The 18,966-nt window shown below is 41.2% G+C and overlaps 1 protein-coding gene across 4 annotated transcripts in view; it reads left to right on the top strand.

Moving 5' to 3' along the window:
• The first annotated feature begins 11,415 nt into the window (after positions 1 to 11,415).
• oma1 (OMA1 zinc metallopeptidase) overlaps positions 11,416 to 18,966 on the top strand; it is a 69,716-nt gene continuing 62,165 nt past the window's right edge. For all 4 annotated transcript variants that reach the window (XM_041208532.1, XM_041208531.1, XM_041208533.1 and 1 more), the window contains exons 1-2: positions 11,416 to 11,607; positions 14,056 to 14,579. In XM_041208532.1, the coding sequence (XP_041064466.1) occupies positions 14,065 to 14,579 (515 nt within the window). In that variant the 5' untranslated portion in view covers positions 11,416 to 11,607; positions 14,056 to 14,064. The remainder of the gene's footprint in view (positions 11,608 to 14,055; positions 14,580 to 18,966) is intronic.

Genomic DNA, 18,966 nt, shown 5'->3' with positions numbered 1-18,966 from the left:
AGAAACAAACAGAAAGACTGACAAGGTGGGGGGGGGGGCACTGAATTAGAGTGGGTGAACTCAATGTTAAATCAGTTACAGGAGAAAGAGATGGAAAGAAAAATTCGATTGAGAAAAAAGAGATTGAAAAAAAAATGAAAAGTAAAAAAAAAATAAATATTGGCATTTTTAACATCTCCATCTTTCTACCTGAAGCAATAAAACTGCATGCTGTAACTTCACTTTCTAGGTAAAAGAGGTTGATTGGCAGTCATTAACAATTGTTACATCATTAAAAAGGTATTTGTGTTATTATAACCAGCTAACATTCTGTGGTGAATTTAAAGGAGAATTAATTTGCAAATGCAGCAACTTCAAAAATGTCACCGGGAGGTTAATTGTGAAATATTGTTTCCACAAACGTAACAGCAGACTGGCGCAAATCATCCAGCAACTTGTGGCTATTTGCAATTATTAGGGTATCTCTTCCAAGATTGCTGGACGATTTGCACTACTCCACTGATAAATGTCTGCGTTTTTCTCAGGTTAATTTTTCAGCAAATTCAGGACCGTTGTTTTAGTATTCTTTGAATTGCATTCCGTTTCATCTCTTCAGAATGTAACATTGTTCCACGTGCCAAAGCTAAGGAAAAACTAAAGAACAAAAACGTTGGGCAAGATTTTGAGCCTCGTTGAAGCAGGTGGTAGTTAAAAATAGCCCTGCCAGTCGGTGTGCTTGTTCCTCAGCGCAGTCCCACCTCCAGTCCATTTTTGCAGAGGCAGGATAGGGGGCATGTAGGGCTGTCCACCTGCACATGGCAGGTAGCCAACACAGCTCATTAAGAGCCCATTGAGGTCATTTAAAGGAGGCCAACTTGATCATATCATGCTAAAATAAAAGCAAAATGCTGCGGATGATTGAAATCTGACATAAAAACAGAAAGTGCTACAAATACTCAGAAGGTCTGGCAACATCTATGGTGAGAGAACAGAGTTAATGTTTCAAGTCAAATGTGACTCTTCAAAAGAAGTCTTCTCCAGACTTGCTGAGTATTTTCAGCACTTTCTTTGTATCATGCTTTGTCTTTTTGATTCAATATATTTTATCTGTAAATAAATCTGAGTATAGTGATGTATTAGCATGTCAGTTTTTTCTAATTTCTGAAATGATGAGAGAACATATTGGGCAGTTCACAAATTCCAGTCAGTGATTTTATGCAATTTGGAGTTAATTGTTAGATATGGGCTAAGATAACATAAATCAGTCGGACAATAAAGATGCAAGATTTAATTTGTAAGAGAATCAGGCTTAACTCTGTTGTGGACAAAGCTCAAATTAACAGAGCTATTGAAATTAAGGCATGTTAGTTGGTTGTATTCATACAAAACACAAAGAAACTGTAGGTTTTAAAATCTCTGTATTGATAATTTTAGCCAGAAAGTCGAAGTGAGTGTAAAATTTAAAAAGTTAAACAAGATTTTCAGTGGTCATGGAGAAAATCAGGACACAGCAATTCAGCCATTGCAATATGAGGGGAATGGAGGAATTTCATGACTGTGGAGTAGAATCATCAGCGATAAGGATAGAATAGCAGAGGCTCTGGCCATAATCTTCCAATTCTCCATAGATATGAGACTAATTCTAGAGGACTGGAAGATTCCAAATATTATAGTCCTGCTAAAAGAAAGGGAGAGGAATAAATAAAATCATCACAGGCCAGTCAGCTTAATGATGGTAGGGAAACTTTTAGAGGCTATAATCTGGAACAAAATTAATTGGCACTTGGTAAAATATGAGTTAATATTGAAAGCCAGCACAAATCTGTTGAAGGGAAATTATGTTTGACCAACTTGATTATTTGGCGATTAAGTGAGCGAGGATTATTTGATGAAGTTTCAGAGAGGGCTTTTATTGTATATGTGGAATTTCACAAGGTGTTTTAAAGGTTCCACATAATAGGCTTGTTAACAAAATTGGAGCCTATGGTATTAAAGGGGCATTGACGGTGTGGATACAAATTGGCTGAAGGGCAGAAAGTAGTTTTTCAGCTTTTGCTGGTGTTCCCCAGAGGTAGTTATTAGGACTCTTTTGATATATATTAATGATCTGGACTTGGGTATACAGAGCGTAACTCAATATTTGCAGATGATACAAAACACAGAAATGCAATAAATAGTGAGGAGGACAGGAGGAGGTAGATTGGTGAAATAAGCAGACGTTGCAGATGAAATTTACTGGGAGATGTGAAGTGATGCATTTTTGTAGGAAAAGAGGAATTATAAATGTACAATTTTAAAGAGGTTGCAGAAACAGACACACTGGAACGGAGATATGCACCTTTGAAGATGGCAAGACAAATTGAGAAGGCTGTTTAAAAATAATCATGTGGGATCCTTGGCTTTATTAATAGAGGAATACAGAACAAAAGCAAGAAAGTTATGCTAAATCTTTATAACTGACTGATGAAGCAACAATTGGAGTAATATGTTTAATTTGTGGAAAGATGGTGACACAGTGGTAATATCACTGGAGTAGTAATCCAGCAGCACAGACTATTGCTATGGGGACACAGGATCAAATCCCACCATGGCAGCTCGTGGAATTTAAATTTAGTTAATAAATCTGGAATTAAAAACTAGTCGCAGTAATGATGACCACGAAACCCTTTGTTAATTGTCACCAATGGCCTTCAGGGAAGGAAATCTGCTGTCCTTAGCTGATCAGGCCTACAAGTGACACCAGACCCATAGCAATGTGGTTGACTTTTAAATGCCTTTGAAACAGCCTAGCAAGCCACTTAGTTGTATCAGATGCTACAAATTCTAAAAGGAATGAAACTGGAGCAGCAGGAACCTAGGCACCAGGAATTACAATGGCACACCCAGCCCTCAAAGTCCTCCTTAATAACATCTGGGGGCTTGCGGAAAGCTGTCCCACAGACTAGTCAAGCAATAGCCTGACATATACACGAATCATACCGTACAAACAATGTCCCAGGAACCACCATCAACATCTCGAAGTATGCCCTGTCCCACCAGCAGAACAAACTCACCAGAGGTGGTGGAATAATGGCGTGCAATTGGGAGGGAGTTGCCCTGGGAGTCCTCAACACTGATGCATCTGATGACATGGCAAGGAACTTCTTGCTGATTACCACCTACCATCCCATCCCTGTTAGTTGATGAATCAGTGATCCTCCATGTTTAATACCAATCGGAAGAAGCACTGAGCATGGCAAGGGCACAGAATGTACTGTGCAGAGGGATTTCAATGCCCGTCACCAAGAGTGGCTCGGTCACACCACTACTGACCAAGGACATAGCTGCTAGACTGAATCTGTGGCTGATGGTGAGGAAACCAACAACAGTGAAAAACCTACTTGACCTCACCTTCACAAAACTCCCTGTTGCAGGGGCATCTGTCCATGACAGTATTGGTAAGAGTGACCACCGCACAGTACTTGTGGAGACGAAGTCCCACCTTCACATTGAGGATACTCTCCATTGTGTTGGGTGGCACTACCACTGTGCTAAACGGGATAGATTTCAAACAAACTAGTAACTCAAAACTAGGCACCTATGAGGCACTGTGGGCCATCAGCAGCAGCAAAAGCATATTCAACCACAATCTGAAACCTCACGGCCTGGCATATCCACATCCTGGAGGTTACCATTGACCAGAAACTGAACTGGACTAGCCATGTAAATACTGTGGCTACAAGAGTAGGTCAGAGTTTAGGGAATCCTGTGTCAAGTAACTCAGCTCTTGACTACCCAAGCCAGCAGTGTTATGGAATACTCTCCACTTGCCTGGATGAGTGTAGCTCCAACAACACAAGAAGCTTGACACCATCCAGGACAAAACAACACACTTGATTGGCATCCCATCAACAAATATTCACTCCCTCCACCACCAAAGCAAAGTGGCAGCAGTGTGTACCATTTAAAAGATACACTGCAGGAACTCACCAAGGCTCCTTAGACACACCTTCCATACCCAAGACTGCCACCATTTAGAAGGACAAGGGCAGGAGACACATTGGAACACCACCTCATGGAAGTGCCCCTCCAAGTCACTCATCATCCTGACTTGGAAATATATCACCGTTCCTTCAGTGGCGCTGGGTCAAAATCCTGGAACTCCCTCCCTTACAGCACTGTGGGTATACCTTTACCACCTTGACTGCAGCGGTTCAAGAAGGCAGCTCACCACCACCTTCTTGAGGGATTAGGGATGGACAATAAATGCTGGCCTAGCCAGTGACACCCGTATCCCAAAATGATTTTTTTATTAAATCCCCCACTCTACCATCACCAACAAGCTGGGGAATCAACCCTGGTTCAATGAAGAGTGCAGGAGGACATGTCAGGAGCAGCATAGGCATACCTAAAAATGAGGTGTCAACTTGGTGAAGCGACAACACAGGACGACTTGCTTGCAAAACAGCAGAAGCAGCATGCAGTAGGTAGAGCTAAGTGATCCTACAACCAATCAGATCTAAACTTTGCAGTCCTGCCACATCCAGTCATGAATGGTGGTGGACAATTAAACAACTAACCAGAGGAGGAGGCTGCACAAAAATCCCTATCCTCAATAATGGGGGAGCCTGGTACATAGGACAATGCTAAAGCATTTGCAACCATCTTCAGCCAGACGTGCTGACTGGATAATCCATCTTAGCCTCCTCCTGAGGTCCCCAGCATTACAGATGCCAATCTTCAGTGAATTCCATTCACTCCACTTGAAATCAAGAAAGGGCTGAAGGAAACTGCAAAGGCTATAGGTCCTGACAGTATTCCGGCAATAGTACTGGAGAGTTGTGCTCCAGAAATAGTCCTTCCCCTAGCCAAGCTGTTTCAGTACATCTACAACACCGGAAACATAGAAAATTGCCGAGATATGTCCTGTCCACAAAAAGCAGGATAAATCCAACTTGGCCAATTACTGCCCCATCAGTCTATTAATCATCAGCAAGGTGTCAGCAGAGAGAAGAGACTGCTTGGCTGTGCTAGCTATCACAGCTGGATATGGGAGACGGTCTCTAGTTGAAGAGAGTTTAAGAAACTCTCCAAAAACTTTAAAAAGTGCCTGGAGACAATGACTTGAAGTTACTACATGGCAAAATGGTGATATGGGAACCCATTAGAAACTGGGAGCAACCGAGGCTAGTTTATTAAAAGGACTGTAATTCTGTGGAGAGTTTGATGGCATGGATGATAAGTATGAAAAGGGAATGTCACTTCCTGTTGTGTAAAGCATAAGCTACTTACAAAAGGAAAATAATGTTTAGTCATTAGTGTTTTTTTAATCATTTGTTATGGTAAAAGTTTTAAAATGTGAAACCTTGCCACTCGTAACTGGAAACTCAAATCACTTTTTCAAAGTTATCAGTCTCAACAGAGATCATAACAGTCTATCTTACAATACGTGATCTAATGATTGAAGCTGAAAGAATAGATTTGTTTTATATTTTAAAGTCTGTCAATGAAAGAATTCCAGAAGCAGGTGAAGGTTTCTTTTGGTTGCCCACTTGGGAGTGGGGTTCCCCTGTATTTCATGACTGCTCTGAAGTGCTGTGAATTATGCATTCTTGCAAGAGACGTTCTGACTCCATCAAAATTGTGGGAGGGTTTAAACTGCCCACCCTTGCAATTGAGCGCACTGGCAAGGATGGGAGGGCAGCATGTGCCCATAACTTTATCCCAAGTCGGCAAAAATGACCAGAAACAGAACTAGGCGTGGGAATCCTGGGATCAGATCCTGCCTGACATTTTTAAAGGACTCCTGAGGGCCTGACTTGGTGAAAATCTGGGCCTAGAGAATCTGGGTTATTCTCACTTGTTTGCTTATTAGTATTTCTTATTTTGAAACTGGACCTTTCTCTGAACAAAGACAATTAGTATGGTTGACCTTTTGTCTGGAAATTATCCCCAGCAGTCTCCAGAACAAAAGCCTTCTCAGTTTTGGGGATGTCACACCTCATTATGCCTAAGGAGCTTCAACAGACTGCCTGGGACTGTACAGACCAATTTCAAAAGGAGCTACAGAAATTCCATTTGCATTTCATAAGCCAACCTTGCTAGCGGAGTCCGTGTTGTCATGACAGCAGATCACAGCCTCAAATTACTTACGGACATATTGAACTTTTAAGTAAGATGTGTTTTTTTTTAAAAGACTTCCAAGCAAAAGCTGGATGGGAATGTAAAGTAACCACTTTTTGGAAAATTCCAATGTGGATTATACTTGACCAGAGAGAACATGGAATGTCGCACCTAAAAAAAGGTGTCAAGGCCCACCTCAAAGACACTTGAAAGGGAGAGATGCAATGCAAAATACTGAACTTTAATCCCCTGTGGTTGTGGAGACAATGGAGACTGATTACCATATAGCAGCAGAAACTGTGTCCCGTTGAGTTATATCTCAGAATGTGAAAATGGTCTGATTTAAAAGAAAGCAGATTCTTGGCGAAAGATGTTTATTTTTTCCCTCCCAAGAATACACAAGGAAATGGTTTAAAAAGCCAGCTGCAAACCTGATCTTTGTGTTCTACTTCCGGTGTGCTCCTGTGTGCTGCGAAGGTCACAGCAGAAGAACATCAACTCAACATCCTGCAGCTTGCAGGTAAAAGTCTATCTCTCTCTCTGGCCAGAGACAAGTCAGCAAAGCCACAGGCAAAAAAGAAATAGGACAACTTCTTCATCTAACCTGCAGCACCAAATATCTCCAAACCAACTACTCAACTGCCAAAGTTAGCTCTACAAGAATCACCCAATTTAACATGCACAACATTTTGCTGGCTACTCCTCACAGACAAGCCAAAGACTGATTTGTATATCTTTTTAAACTTTATTTTGGACTCAACTTCTCATTTCTGATGTGTCTATGGGCAGGATCTTCCAGTTGGCGAGTGGGGACAGGGCCCGCTTGCCGACACAGGATGGCGTTGGGTGGAACTCCCGACATCATTTCCATTTTCAGGTCAGCAGGGGCACAGCCAAGTCAGCTGCGCACCTGTCGACATGTCAACGGTTATTGAGGCCATTGAGAAACTAATTAAAATCATTGATGGACCTGCCTGTCCAACCTTCAGGTTGGTGGGCAGGCCGGGAGCCCTGGCGGGCTTCAGAAAAAGCATGAAACCTCATCCATGGGTGGGATGAGGTTTCATGAGGGTATTTTAATTTTTAATAAAGATTTCAGTTTAAGTTATGGATATGTCCCAACTCATGTGACAGTGTCACATGAGGGGACATGTTAGGGAAATTTTTCTATCATTTTTACTGCAAATTTTAATTCGGAGCTGATCTTCCTGAGGCAGCACTTAGCCTCAGGGAGATCAGTGTGCTCTTTTACGCGTGAAAGAGCGCTCTCCCAGCTGAGGGAATCCCCTCCGCCCGCACAGGGATCACTAAATCCTCGGAAGTGAATGGGGAACTGTTGGCATTATGCAGGGTCATATCCGAGTGGTTGTCATCAAAACTTCCATATATCTTTTATTTAGTTTAGTTTTTTTCTCCCTCAAGCAACATCTTAAAATCATTTAATTGGCCATTTATTTAATTGCTGCTTGTGGGGATCTTGCTGTGTGCAAATTAGCTGTGAAGCACTTTAGGATATATCCTGAGGTCATGAAAGTCATATATAAATACAGTTCTTAATGTAAGTCAGGGAAGTACAATATAAAGGAAAAGAATGAGAAAATGGTTGACACCAGTCTTTTCATCCATTTTCTTTCTGGAATGGGCATTAATTCTTTTAAAATGAACTAAGGCAAAACATGCCATTCCTTTGAGATCTTAAGGGCATCTTTTAAATGGTAGAAATTAGAAGCTATTGTTAGGACATAGAGACTGTTTAAGTAAGTTTTATTTGTATTTGTGGGTATTAGAAATTAAGTTTTAGCTTTAAAGTTTAAGTTTGATTTGTGTTTCTGTATCTGTGTGTTAAGAAAGGTCAAATTAAGTTTTAGTTTCACTCTAAAAAGGTGGCTGCATTTCTAATGATTTTTTTATGACTGTAAGCTAAGGTAAACAAACAAGGGTAGATGAATTGGGCTATTGCTGAGCAACAGGGATCCAGAGAGGCAGGTCCCTCCAACAGACACAGAAATACTAAAGAAACAGCAGTCTTAAGTTTCAGTTGGAAGCCAAGACCCCAGAGAGACTGCTCACTGGGAGAGGGAGCTGCAGATTTCCCAAAAGAACGAAAAGGTCCCAAGGCCAAAAGAGTGAGACAGAAAAGGAGAAAGTCCAAAGAAGACCTTCCAATCAAAGGAAAGTCAAGAACCTGGAAAAGGTCCTTTAAGTGAAGTTACGAGTGAGGGGCAGAAAAAGGCTCCAAGCTTCAAGTTTAAAACTTCCAGCTGAAAAAAGCAGATTTAAAGTGAGAACAGCTTGCAAGAGGGAAGAAGGTCCAAAGTGACAACTGAAAGTCTATAATTCTTTGCTATGGGCATGTGCAGTAGTGGTACTGTTGACGGCTGAGTCGATGAGAAAGTGTGTGTGGAAGACAGCTTGAATGCATGTGGTGACCCAGGGAAGAGGAACATCGGAAGGGGAGTTCAAAATCCGGGAAGTGAACCCTTACAGAAGGCGTCTGAGAGAAAACATCGGTTTGGGAGAAGATTCCTTGGATAGTGGAGATTGGAGACCCTTGTGTGAAAGACAGAGTGCAATGAGACAATTGGTTCAGGTGTGACAAGAATCTGGGGGGAGATGAAGAGACATCTATAGCATCTGGTTGAGGTGGCATCTGTCACTTGGTTTCAGAGTGTGGTTTGTCTGGCCACAGGGGGTCTATTGGTACATGGACTGTGTACTTACTGTGGACATGAGAGTATAAGATAGTTTTTGTAACTTGTGTTATCTTTACAAATCTGTAATTATATGTCAAGTTGTGGGTGAAGGAGTATTGTAATATAATTCATCCTTTCTTGTTGAATAAATGTGTTTTTCTTTTGTTAGAAGTTCATCAGTGGATTCCTGTGATTCTGTTCAGTAACTACTCTCCACGTATCTAAACAAACAAATAAAAATTAGAATCCATCAAGCTGGGTTCCACTCTATGATCAGGCTTGTCCAGGGGTAACCTCAGATGGGATCGTAGCAGTATGATTTAAGAGATAAACCAAGCCCTATTCCCGTAAGAGTATAAGACCATTAAAATATAAGATGTAGGAGCAGAAGTAGGCCATTCAGCCTATCAAATCTGCTCTGCCATTTAATGAGATCAAGGGTGATCTGATATCATCAACTCCACTTTCCTGCCTTTTCCCCATAATCCTTGATTCCCTTCCTGAGTAAAAATCTGTCAATCGTAGCCGTGAATATACTTAACAACCCAGCCTCTACAGACCTCTGAGTAAAAAATTCCACAGATTCACTACCTGCTGAGAGAAGAAATTCCTCATCTGTTTTAAATGGGCACCCGCTTACTTTCAGATTATGCCCTATGGTCCTAGACTCTCCCACAGGTGAAACAACCTCTCAGTCTACCCTATGAATCTTATATCTTTCAGTCAGGTCGCCTCTCATTCTTCTAAATTCCAATGCGTACAGGCCCAACCTACTCAACGTCTCCTCATAAGAAAATCCCCCCATACCCAGGATCAACATAGTGAACCTTCTCTGGACAGCCTCCAATGCCAGTATATCTTTCCTTAGATAAGGGGATCAAAAACTGTTCACAGTATTCTAGGTGTGGTCCAACTAGTGCGTTGTATAGTTTTAGCAAGATTTCCCTATTTTTATACACTATTCCCTTTGAAATAAAGGTCAACATTCCACTTGCCTTCCCTATTACCTGTTGAACTTGTATGTTAGCTTTTTGAGATTCATGCACAAGGACTCTCGAATCCCTCTGTGCAGCAGCCTTCTGCATTCTTCCTCCATTTAAATAATATTCAGCTCCTCAATTCTTCCTGCCAAAGTGCATAACCTCATATTTTCCTACATTATATTCCATCTGCCAAGCTTTTTGCCCACTCACTTAACCTGTCTATATCCCTCTGTAGACTTATTGTGTCATCCTCACCACTTGCCTTCCCACCTATTTTTGTGTCATCTGCAAACTTGGCGATGGTGCATTCATTTCCCTCATCAAAGTAATTGATATATATTGTAAATAATTGAGGCCCCAGCACTGATTCCTGTGGCACAGGTTGCCATCCTGAAAATGTCCCCCTTATCCCAACTCTCTGTCTTCTATTAGCTAGCTAATACTCTATCCATGCTAATAAACTATTCCCAACACCAAGGGCTCTTATTTTATTAAGTAGCCTTATGTGCGGTACCTTATGAACGCCTTTCAGAAATCCAAATACATTACATCTACTGGTTCCCCTTTATCTATCCTGTTTTTTACCTCCTCAAAGAATTCTAATAAATTTGTTAGGCATGAATTCCCCTTCACGAAGCCATGCTGACTCTGCTTGATTAGATTATGTATTTCTAAATGCGCTACTACATTCTTTATAATAGACTCCAACATTTTCCTGATGACAGATGTTAAGTTAACTGGTCCATAGTTACCTATTTTTTGTCTCCCTCCCTTTTTGAATAAGGGCGTTACATTGGCCATTCTCCAGTCCTCTGGGACTTTTCCAGAAATTAAGGATTCTTGGAAGATTACTACCAGCGCAGCCACTATCTCTGTAGCTACTTCCTTTAATATCCTAGGATGCAACCCATCAGGTTCAGGGGACTTATTGGCCTTTAGCCCCATTAGTTTCCCCAGTACTTTTTCTCTAATGATAGATATTGTATTTATTTCCAATCTCCCTTTTGCCCTTGATTATTTAGTATTTTTGGAATGCTATTAGTGTCTTCTACTGTGAAGACTGAAGCAAATTTTTTATAAAAATTCTTTGCTCAGGGAGAAAACAAAACTTTGGTATTGCCATTTTGAGTACAAGCATTTTTAAAACAAAGTGGATAAAAGCTGTGAATATTTCAGAGGTTATTAGATACGCTAATGTTGCTCATTGGGAGTGACAACCATTCATTTTGGTTTAAAATGCAACTTGTTTAAATGTATCTCACCCACAAAAAAAAACGCAGCTCCATGTTTTAAATAGGGTTGCCTTAAATATGCGGCAAGTCCTAATATTTACTCGATGCCAAAAGGTCATTTGTACTGTGACGAAAACATATTTTGCAAACTGATTTTACACTGAAAAGACAGAAAAATCACAGAATGGAGCATTCGCCCCACATTATCTGTACAAACTCTTCGAAAGAACTGCCCGCCCTTTCCTCATAGATTTGTCAAAATGTCCCCTTCTCCCCCCAAAATGCTAACAAAATAAAAAATGTAAGCGCGAACTGAATTAAAATTAGACTTTAGTCAACAGCCTGTCTGCTGCTACCCTGGGCCGGTTGGTCCGGAAATTGTGGGCGGCCGGGGCCGAATTAGTGAGACTCCAGGTTGCAGGTCCCTCACTTCCTGCCATCCGGGTGGAGCTGAGTCTGTCTGTCCTGTGGAGTTGGAGGTGGAAAGCACCTTTGGACTTGGTCCCTGTCCTTAAACGGATGGTAGCTGCTGCTGGTTATCTAACACTCCCCTCTGTCGGAGAGGTTTGAGCCGGAAATCTCCTACTCAATGCCAGGAATAAAGCGGCAGGGACGAAGGTAATCGATGGGCCCAGCAGCCGCCCCCTCATTTTGTTTATAATATTCCTTGGTATCAGAAAGCAGCGGCTGGGCTGTAACCCAAGTTGGACCCAGAACAACAACGAAAAAACAAAAGGGGAAAACGCTGTGAATGCACAGTCAGTCCATCGGTATCTCTAAAGAGGAAAGGCGTGTTGACCTTCAGGAATAAATCCTGTAAAGAAAAAAAAAACCCTCATTTACATAGAGCCTGACACTCCCTCAAGTCGTCCCAAAATGGTTCAGTCTCTTATTTTCCCGAACTGTTAGTTGAAAGGTAAAGTCTCCAAATGGTATTGAGCACACTCAAAGAAGAAAGATACCAAATATAGTAATCACAAAGAGGAGGTTAATAGCTTGAATCTTCTGCCAAATGCTTTTCAGCGAGTCATAGAATTCACATGTGGTATAAAAGAGCTTGGTGAATTCATGAGATGTAGGATACTAGAGAAGCTCCAACAAGTGAATGGCCTGAAAAAAAGTATTTCAAACAAATGCAAAAATCACACAGTTAATCTATCCGCAGTCAAAAAGACAAACTGCCACTCAGGACCCCTTGATCTGACTTTTCATCACACGCCTACTCATAGATGGTAATACTCCATAATAGAAAGAGTGGGGGAGAAGGATGGTTTGAAGTTTCAAAGTTATAGAATAAACAGGCCCTTCGGTCCAACCAGCCCTTCCTGGGGCTTGACTCAAGCCACCTCCCATCTTTCATCATTAATTCTAACAGCATAAACCTCCCTGCTTTCTCATTCATATTCTTATATAATTTTCCCTTAAATGCATCCAAACTATTTTCCCCAACTATCCTCTGTTGTAGTGTGTTGCACATTCCCAGCCTTGTCTGCGTAAAGAAGTTTCTTCAGAATTCCCTATTTGATTTCTTGGTGACTATCTTATACCGATAGCTTCTAGTTTTGTTCTTAAATGTTCAGATCGGAAAGAGATAAGAAAGGTGCCAGGGAGGAAGATATGATACTATAACTGAAACTGTTGATAAGATGTAGGATGTCAAAGTTGCAATGGTCAGAGTGTGAGGGGGAACTAAAATATTGAATCACAGGGCAGTCTGAGTCATACTTGTGAACAAAGCTGAGGTGTCAGTAAAGTGATCAATCAAAGCGTGTTCAGTTGCAGATGATCATTGATTACATAATTCAATATGTAGTTAATTTCCAGAGATGATTATTGTATTTTTTAAAACACAAATCAAGCAGATCTGTAGCTCAGGCATTTAAAAAAATCTTGTTCGCCCTTCCTATTTTCTCCTGAGTAATTAGTGAAGTGATATGGTTTCATATGCACTAACTGCTGCATTGTATGATGTTGGTTAATTTACAGTCAGTGCAGGCAGCCCCTATTTCGCTGTAAGGTGTATCACAAAAAAATGAATAATCTTCTGCTCAGTGCCCACACACAGCAGAGATCACTGTATAGCAATCATGAGCAAGAACCCTTGTGCCAGTTTGCTTTCCTTTCTTTTCCTAATTTAGCAGGTGTTTGAGAGACCACTTGTAAGGTTTGAAATGTGTTTTTGGATGTCTGATGGTTTACACATAGATTTTCAAATGGATGTCTCTAATAGGATCTGAAGGGGCATATGAGGCCATTGGATTTCAGTTTAGCTGGGACTAGGTAAAGCAGAAGCTTAGTATCAAGAATTTTCTATTTATATTTAATGTATTTTGTTACCATGAGGTTTCTGCACACCTGTTTTCTGAAATTGTAACATTGCTTTCTATGGATTGTTGATGTCTTCTGAAAGTTAGCAAAGCTGTTACTAGCCCACATCCTATAAAAGAATAAATTTTTAATAACCTGTACGGACTCTCAATTTGGAAAAGTTTGAAAACTACTGGCATTCATTGATATTAGATTGGAGACAATGCCTCCAGAACTTGTTAAATGTAGAACACTGTTAGGACCTTACTGGCACTTCAATACCAAAAAGAAGTCATTGAGTCATAATGTTTTACAGCACAGAAAGTGGCCCTTCGGCCCACAGTGACCACATCGGTCATCAAGCCCCTTTCTACTCTAATTGCATTCTTCGAGCACTTGGCCCGTAGCCTTGTCTGCTACGGTGTTTCAAGTGTTCATCTAAATACTTCTTAAATGTTGTGAGGGTTCCCTCCTTTACCACCCTTTCAGGCAGTGAGTACTTAGGTACGTTTACATTGATTCTGTGATGTTGGCAGTAGGGAGTCGGTAGTTTTCCCCCAGCATCTAACAGCATACTGTCTTGGGTACCCTAGCATTCATGTATCCGAGTCTTTGCAATTACAGCTATGAGGTCGTTTAGCAACTGTCAGTTCCTGTTTCATTTTTTTATTCAGGGAATTACACATTTTTTTTGTTTTGTAGTTCTTTCCAAAGAAACTTAATTTCTTAAAAGATTTGCTTCATAAGTTTTATTTTTAGTCAGCAGAAATGAAGACAGGATTTTGGCTTCGGGATGCAAGAAAGCATCTATTTACATGGCGAACCTGCAGTTCTCTACAAAACAACTCAGCACTCTCAGAAAGAACTCAGATGTGGAGAAATTATAAAATAAAAATCCAAAGATTAACAACATGCAGCGGACATTGCTATTCAAGTAGGGATTCTCAAGTTTGGCGAACCTGTGTTCAACATAGTTTAGAATTGGTACCAAGCACCAGACATCATTCAACCTTCAGAACTGTTGTACACAATGCAGGACCTCCATCAAAAAGAGCGCCAACAATCAAAGCAAGCACCCTCTCCAGCCTGTTAAACAGAGGCTTTTCTTACAACAGCAGATATATGCCTGCTTGTGTTTTGTCAAAGAAAGCTTTTATTGCTGAAGAATTTGCTGACTTGTCTAGAAATTTTCATGCATCTTCTCGAGTCTTAGCCATACCAATCCCTCTGCTCTTGATTCTACTGAAACCAGTGAAAAAGTTGACAGCGATGCTTCTTGGCAGGTAAAATACTGACCATGTAAATGTGCATTCCTAACAATAATGAGAATAGCACAGGTATCATAATAACTCTGCACTTCCACATTGATAATTTGGAACTTGCTTTCCAAGTTTCAAGGGGTACTATCAACAGTTGGACATATTTGCCTCTGCCTGGTGTTATGACACAGTGGTTGGTAAAGGCTGAGTTTAAATCTCAGAGGGAAACTTGAACAACTGTCGCAATCTGTATTTCAATTGGTATGTTTGAGATGCAGCTCTGAATTCAGTCATAAGACCAACAAGCCTCAAGAGGTTTTTTATATAAAACTAAATTAAACATTTATTAATTTAACAACACATTAAACACATACACATGTCTACAAATTACTACCATAATTACTTTTAAACGAATCCCCAAATTAATCACTCCCAGGTAAATCTTCACCAAGGCAACAATAACTCTAGACTTTAAACAGACACCAGTCAAAGCACATTTGACCTTATGAATTCAAAATGAGGTCCATTGCAATTTGGTTCCTTTGCAGACAGTTGTAGGCTTACAGACTGGTTCGATCTTCAATGCCTCTGACTCACATACAAATTCCTCTTGGTTTATACGTAGCTTTCCCTTTGAATATAAATTTTCCACTGTATTACTAGGTTTTTAAAAATTTTACCTCTCCTAATGATAATCCTTTCATTCCGCCAGTTTTATTAGTAATATAAACACATTGCTTGGTGTCTCCTAGCTAGGTGCAAAATTTATCCATTCTTTTGAATGGTTTATTTAACAAATGCAAAGTACTCTTCTATCCTTACGTTTATCTGATTAACATCTCAAACTACTATACATCAAAGCTCCCAGACTAGCTGGCTTTAATGAAATTAAAAACAAAATCGGAATTACCTGGAAAAACTCAGCAGGTCTGGCAGCATCGGCGGAGAAGAAAAGAATTGACGTTTCGAGTCCTCATGACCTTTCGACAGAGCTTGAGTGAGTCCAAGAAAGGGGTGAAATATAAGCTGGTTTAAGGTGTGTGGTGGGGGGGGTTTTGGGTGGGGGGAGAAAGAGAGAAGTGGAGGGGGTTGGTGTGGTTGTAGGGACAAACAAGCAGTAATAGAAGCAGATCATCAAAAGATGTCACAAACAACAACAAAAGAACACATAGGTGTTAAAGTTGGTGATATTATCTAAATGAATGTGCTAATTAAGAATGGATAGTAGGGCACTCAAAGTATAGCTCTACTGGGGGTGGGGGGAGCATAAAAGATTCAAAAATATTTAAAAATAATGGAAATAGGTGGGAAAAGAAAAATCTATATAAATTATTGGAAAAAACAAAAGGAAGGGGGAAACAGAAAGGAGGTGGGGATGGAGAAGGGAGCTCAAGACCTAAAGCTGTTAAATTCAATATTCAGTCCGGAAGGCTGTAAAGTGCCTAGTCGGAAGATGAGGTGTTGTTCCTCCAGTTTGCGTTGGGCTTCACTGGAACAATGCAGCAAGCCAAGGACAGACATGTGGGCAAGAGAGCAGGGTGGAGTGTTAAAATGGCTAGCGACAGGGAGGTTTTGGTCATTCTTGTGGACAGACCGCAGGTGTTCTGCAAAGCGGTTGCCCAGTTTACGTTTGGTCTCTCCAATGTAGAGGAGACCACATTGGGAGCAATGAATGCAGTAGACTAAGTTGGGGGAAATGCTGCTTCACTTGAAAGGAGTGTTTGGGTCCTTGGATGGTGAGGAGAGAGGAAGTGAAGGGGCAGGTGTTGCATCTTTTGTGTGGGCTTGGGGTGGTGCCATAGGAGGGGGTTGAGGAGTAGGGGGTGATGGAGGAGTGGACCAGCCGATGGGGGGGTGAAGGGAAGATGTGTTTGGTGATGGCATCATTCTGGAGTTGGCGGAAATGGCGGAGGATGATCCTTTGAATGCGGAGGCTGGTGGGGTGATAGGTGAGGACAAGGGGGACCCTATCATGTTTCTGGGAGGGAGGAGAAGGCATGAGGGCGGATGTGCGGGTGATGGGCTGGACACGGTTGAGGGCGCTGTCAACGACCGTGGGTGGAAAACCTCGGTTAAGGAAGAAGGAGGACATGTCAGAGGAACTGTTTTTGAAGGTAGCATCTGTCGCATCTGTTCCGATGATGCATCTACTGCATCATTGCTCCCAATGTGGTCTCTTCTACATTGGAGAGACCAAACGTAAACTGGGCGACCGCTTTGCAGAACACCTGCGGTCTGTCCGCAAGAATGACCCAAACCTCCCTGTCGCTTGCCATTTTAACACTCCACCCTGCTCTCTTGCCCACATGTCTGTCTTTGGCTTGCTGCATTGTTCCAGTGAAGCCCAACGCAAACTGGAGGAACAACACCTCATCTTCTGACTCGGCACTTAACAGCCTTCTGGACTGAATATTGAATTCAACAACTTTAGATCTTGAGCTCCCTCCTCCATCCCCACCCCCTTTCTGTTTCCCCCTTCCTTTTGTTTTTTCCAATAAATTATAAAGATTTTTCTTTTCCCACCTATTTCCATTATTTTTAAATATTTTTAAATCTTTTACGCTCCCCCCACCCCCAGTAGAGCTATACCTTGAGTGCCCTACCATCCATTCTTAATTAGCACATTCACTTAGATAATATCACCAACTTTAACACCTATGTGTTCTTTTGTTCTGTTGTTTGTGACATCTTTTGATGATCTGCTTCTATTACTGCTTGTTTGTCTCTACAACCACACCAACCCCCTCCACTTCTCTCTCTCTCCCCCCACCCAAACCCCCCCCGACACACCTAAAACCAGCTTATATTTCACCCCTTTCTTGGACTCACTCAAGTTCTGTCGAAGGGTCATGAGGACTCGAAACGTCAATTCTTTTCTTCTCTGCCAATGCTGCCAGACCTGCTGAGTTTTTCCAGATAATTCTGTTTTTGTTTTGGGTTTCCAGCATCCGCAGTTTTTTTGTTTTTAATGAAATTAAGCCACACATATACACACAGACTCTACTACAAACCCAATTTAAAAATAATTTCCAATAACTTTATAGACATTAATCTCTTCACGACACTGAATAATATTGTCATAAGAGTGTTCTCTGTTTTGTCGAATAACTAATTAAGATTCAAAAGATGAGCATTAAACTGCAATTTTTATAATGTATTTTTATAATGATATAGTTTGAGACTCTAAATGTAGTTCCCATTGGAAGTTTCAGGGTTATTTTCAACAATATTCCAAGTGTGGAGTGAGAAGTGGGGTTATTTGCAGAAGATGAACGTATGAGGATAGAGTTTAGCTGCAACAATAAAGGCAAATAAAGTAACAGAGTGTTAGAAGGCAAATCTGGAAGTATTTCAGTATTTTTGTTATACTTTTTGTTGGTCAGGTTTTTGCTGTACAAGGTGTTGGCTCTCAATGGCAGCCCCCTTCCCGATGCTGGGTCCCTCGATCAGGCACTGAGTGCCTGTGAACGAGGGATTCCGCTGGAAGCTCCCAAGCAACCCCTTTTTACTTTTTGGGCTTACCACATGTGAATTCCCCACCCACCACTGGGTGAATACAAGCGGCAGTTGGGGGGGGACGAGGCCCTTAAATGGGCAGTAATTGCCCATTTAAGGGTCCCAATGGCAGTGGGGCGGAAAGGCCACCCACAAGCCTTGGCAGCCTGGACTTAGTTGGGGCTGTGACGGGAGGGCAACGAGGTCCCCACCAGCCACCCTCTGACCTAATTAAATGCCCATCTGCCACCAAACACACCTCGGGGAATGGCATTCAATTCCATCCAATGTCTCTGATTCTACTCAACCAGATCACTTAATTTTAAAGGCCTCAAAGGGAATATAAAGCTCATGTAACTGGTCCTCGCAATTTAGCCCTTTAAGCACTAGCATTATTCTGGTGAATCTTCATTGTACCCCTTCCAAGGCCAATATATATATCTTTCCTGAAGTTTGTTTCCAAAACTGAATGCAGTACTCTAGAAGGAGTCTACAACTGAAACATCAGTCCTCACTTTTGAATTCCAATCCCTTTGAGATAAAGTCAATATTATATCACCCTATTTGATTACTTGCTGGACCTGTGTGCTAGCTTTTAGTCATTTATGATATGGACAACAAATCTATTTGCTCCACTATAGCTCCTAATTTTTCACCACTAAAATTATGATGATTTGTTTTTCATGGATCCAAATGGATGATCTCACACTTTACTACATTAAATTCTGTCATAGTTTTGCCCACTCACTTAGTTTGTTCCATTGTAACTTTCTGCTTTCATCTACTGAACTCACTGCACTGCCAACTTAATGCTATCTTTAAGTTTGAATATTAAACTATATACACTATAACCTCTGCAATCTGGAATACTTGGGACCATGTCATTTCTGTACTTCAGAATTTCCTGAATTATAGA

This window comes from Carcharodon carcharias, chromosome 16, assembly GCF_017639515.1.
Source record: "Carcharodon carcharias isolate sCarCar2 chromosome 16, sCarCar2.pri, whole genome shotgun sequence".
Lineage (NCBI taxonomy): Eukaryota > Metazoa > Chordata > Chondrichthyes > Lamniformes > Lamnidae > Carcharodon > Carcharodon carcharias.
The sequence above is the reverse complement of the archived record's forward strand: the minus strand, read 5'-3'. Positions and strand labels throughout refer to the sequence as shown.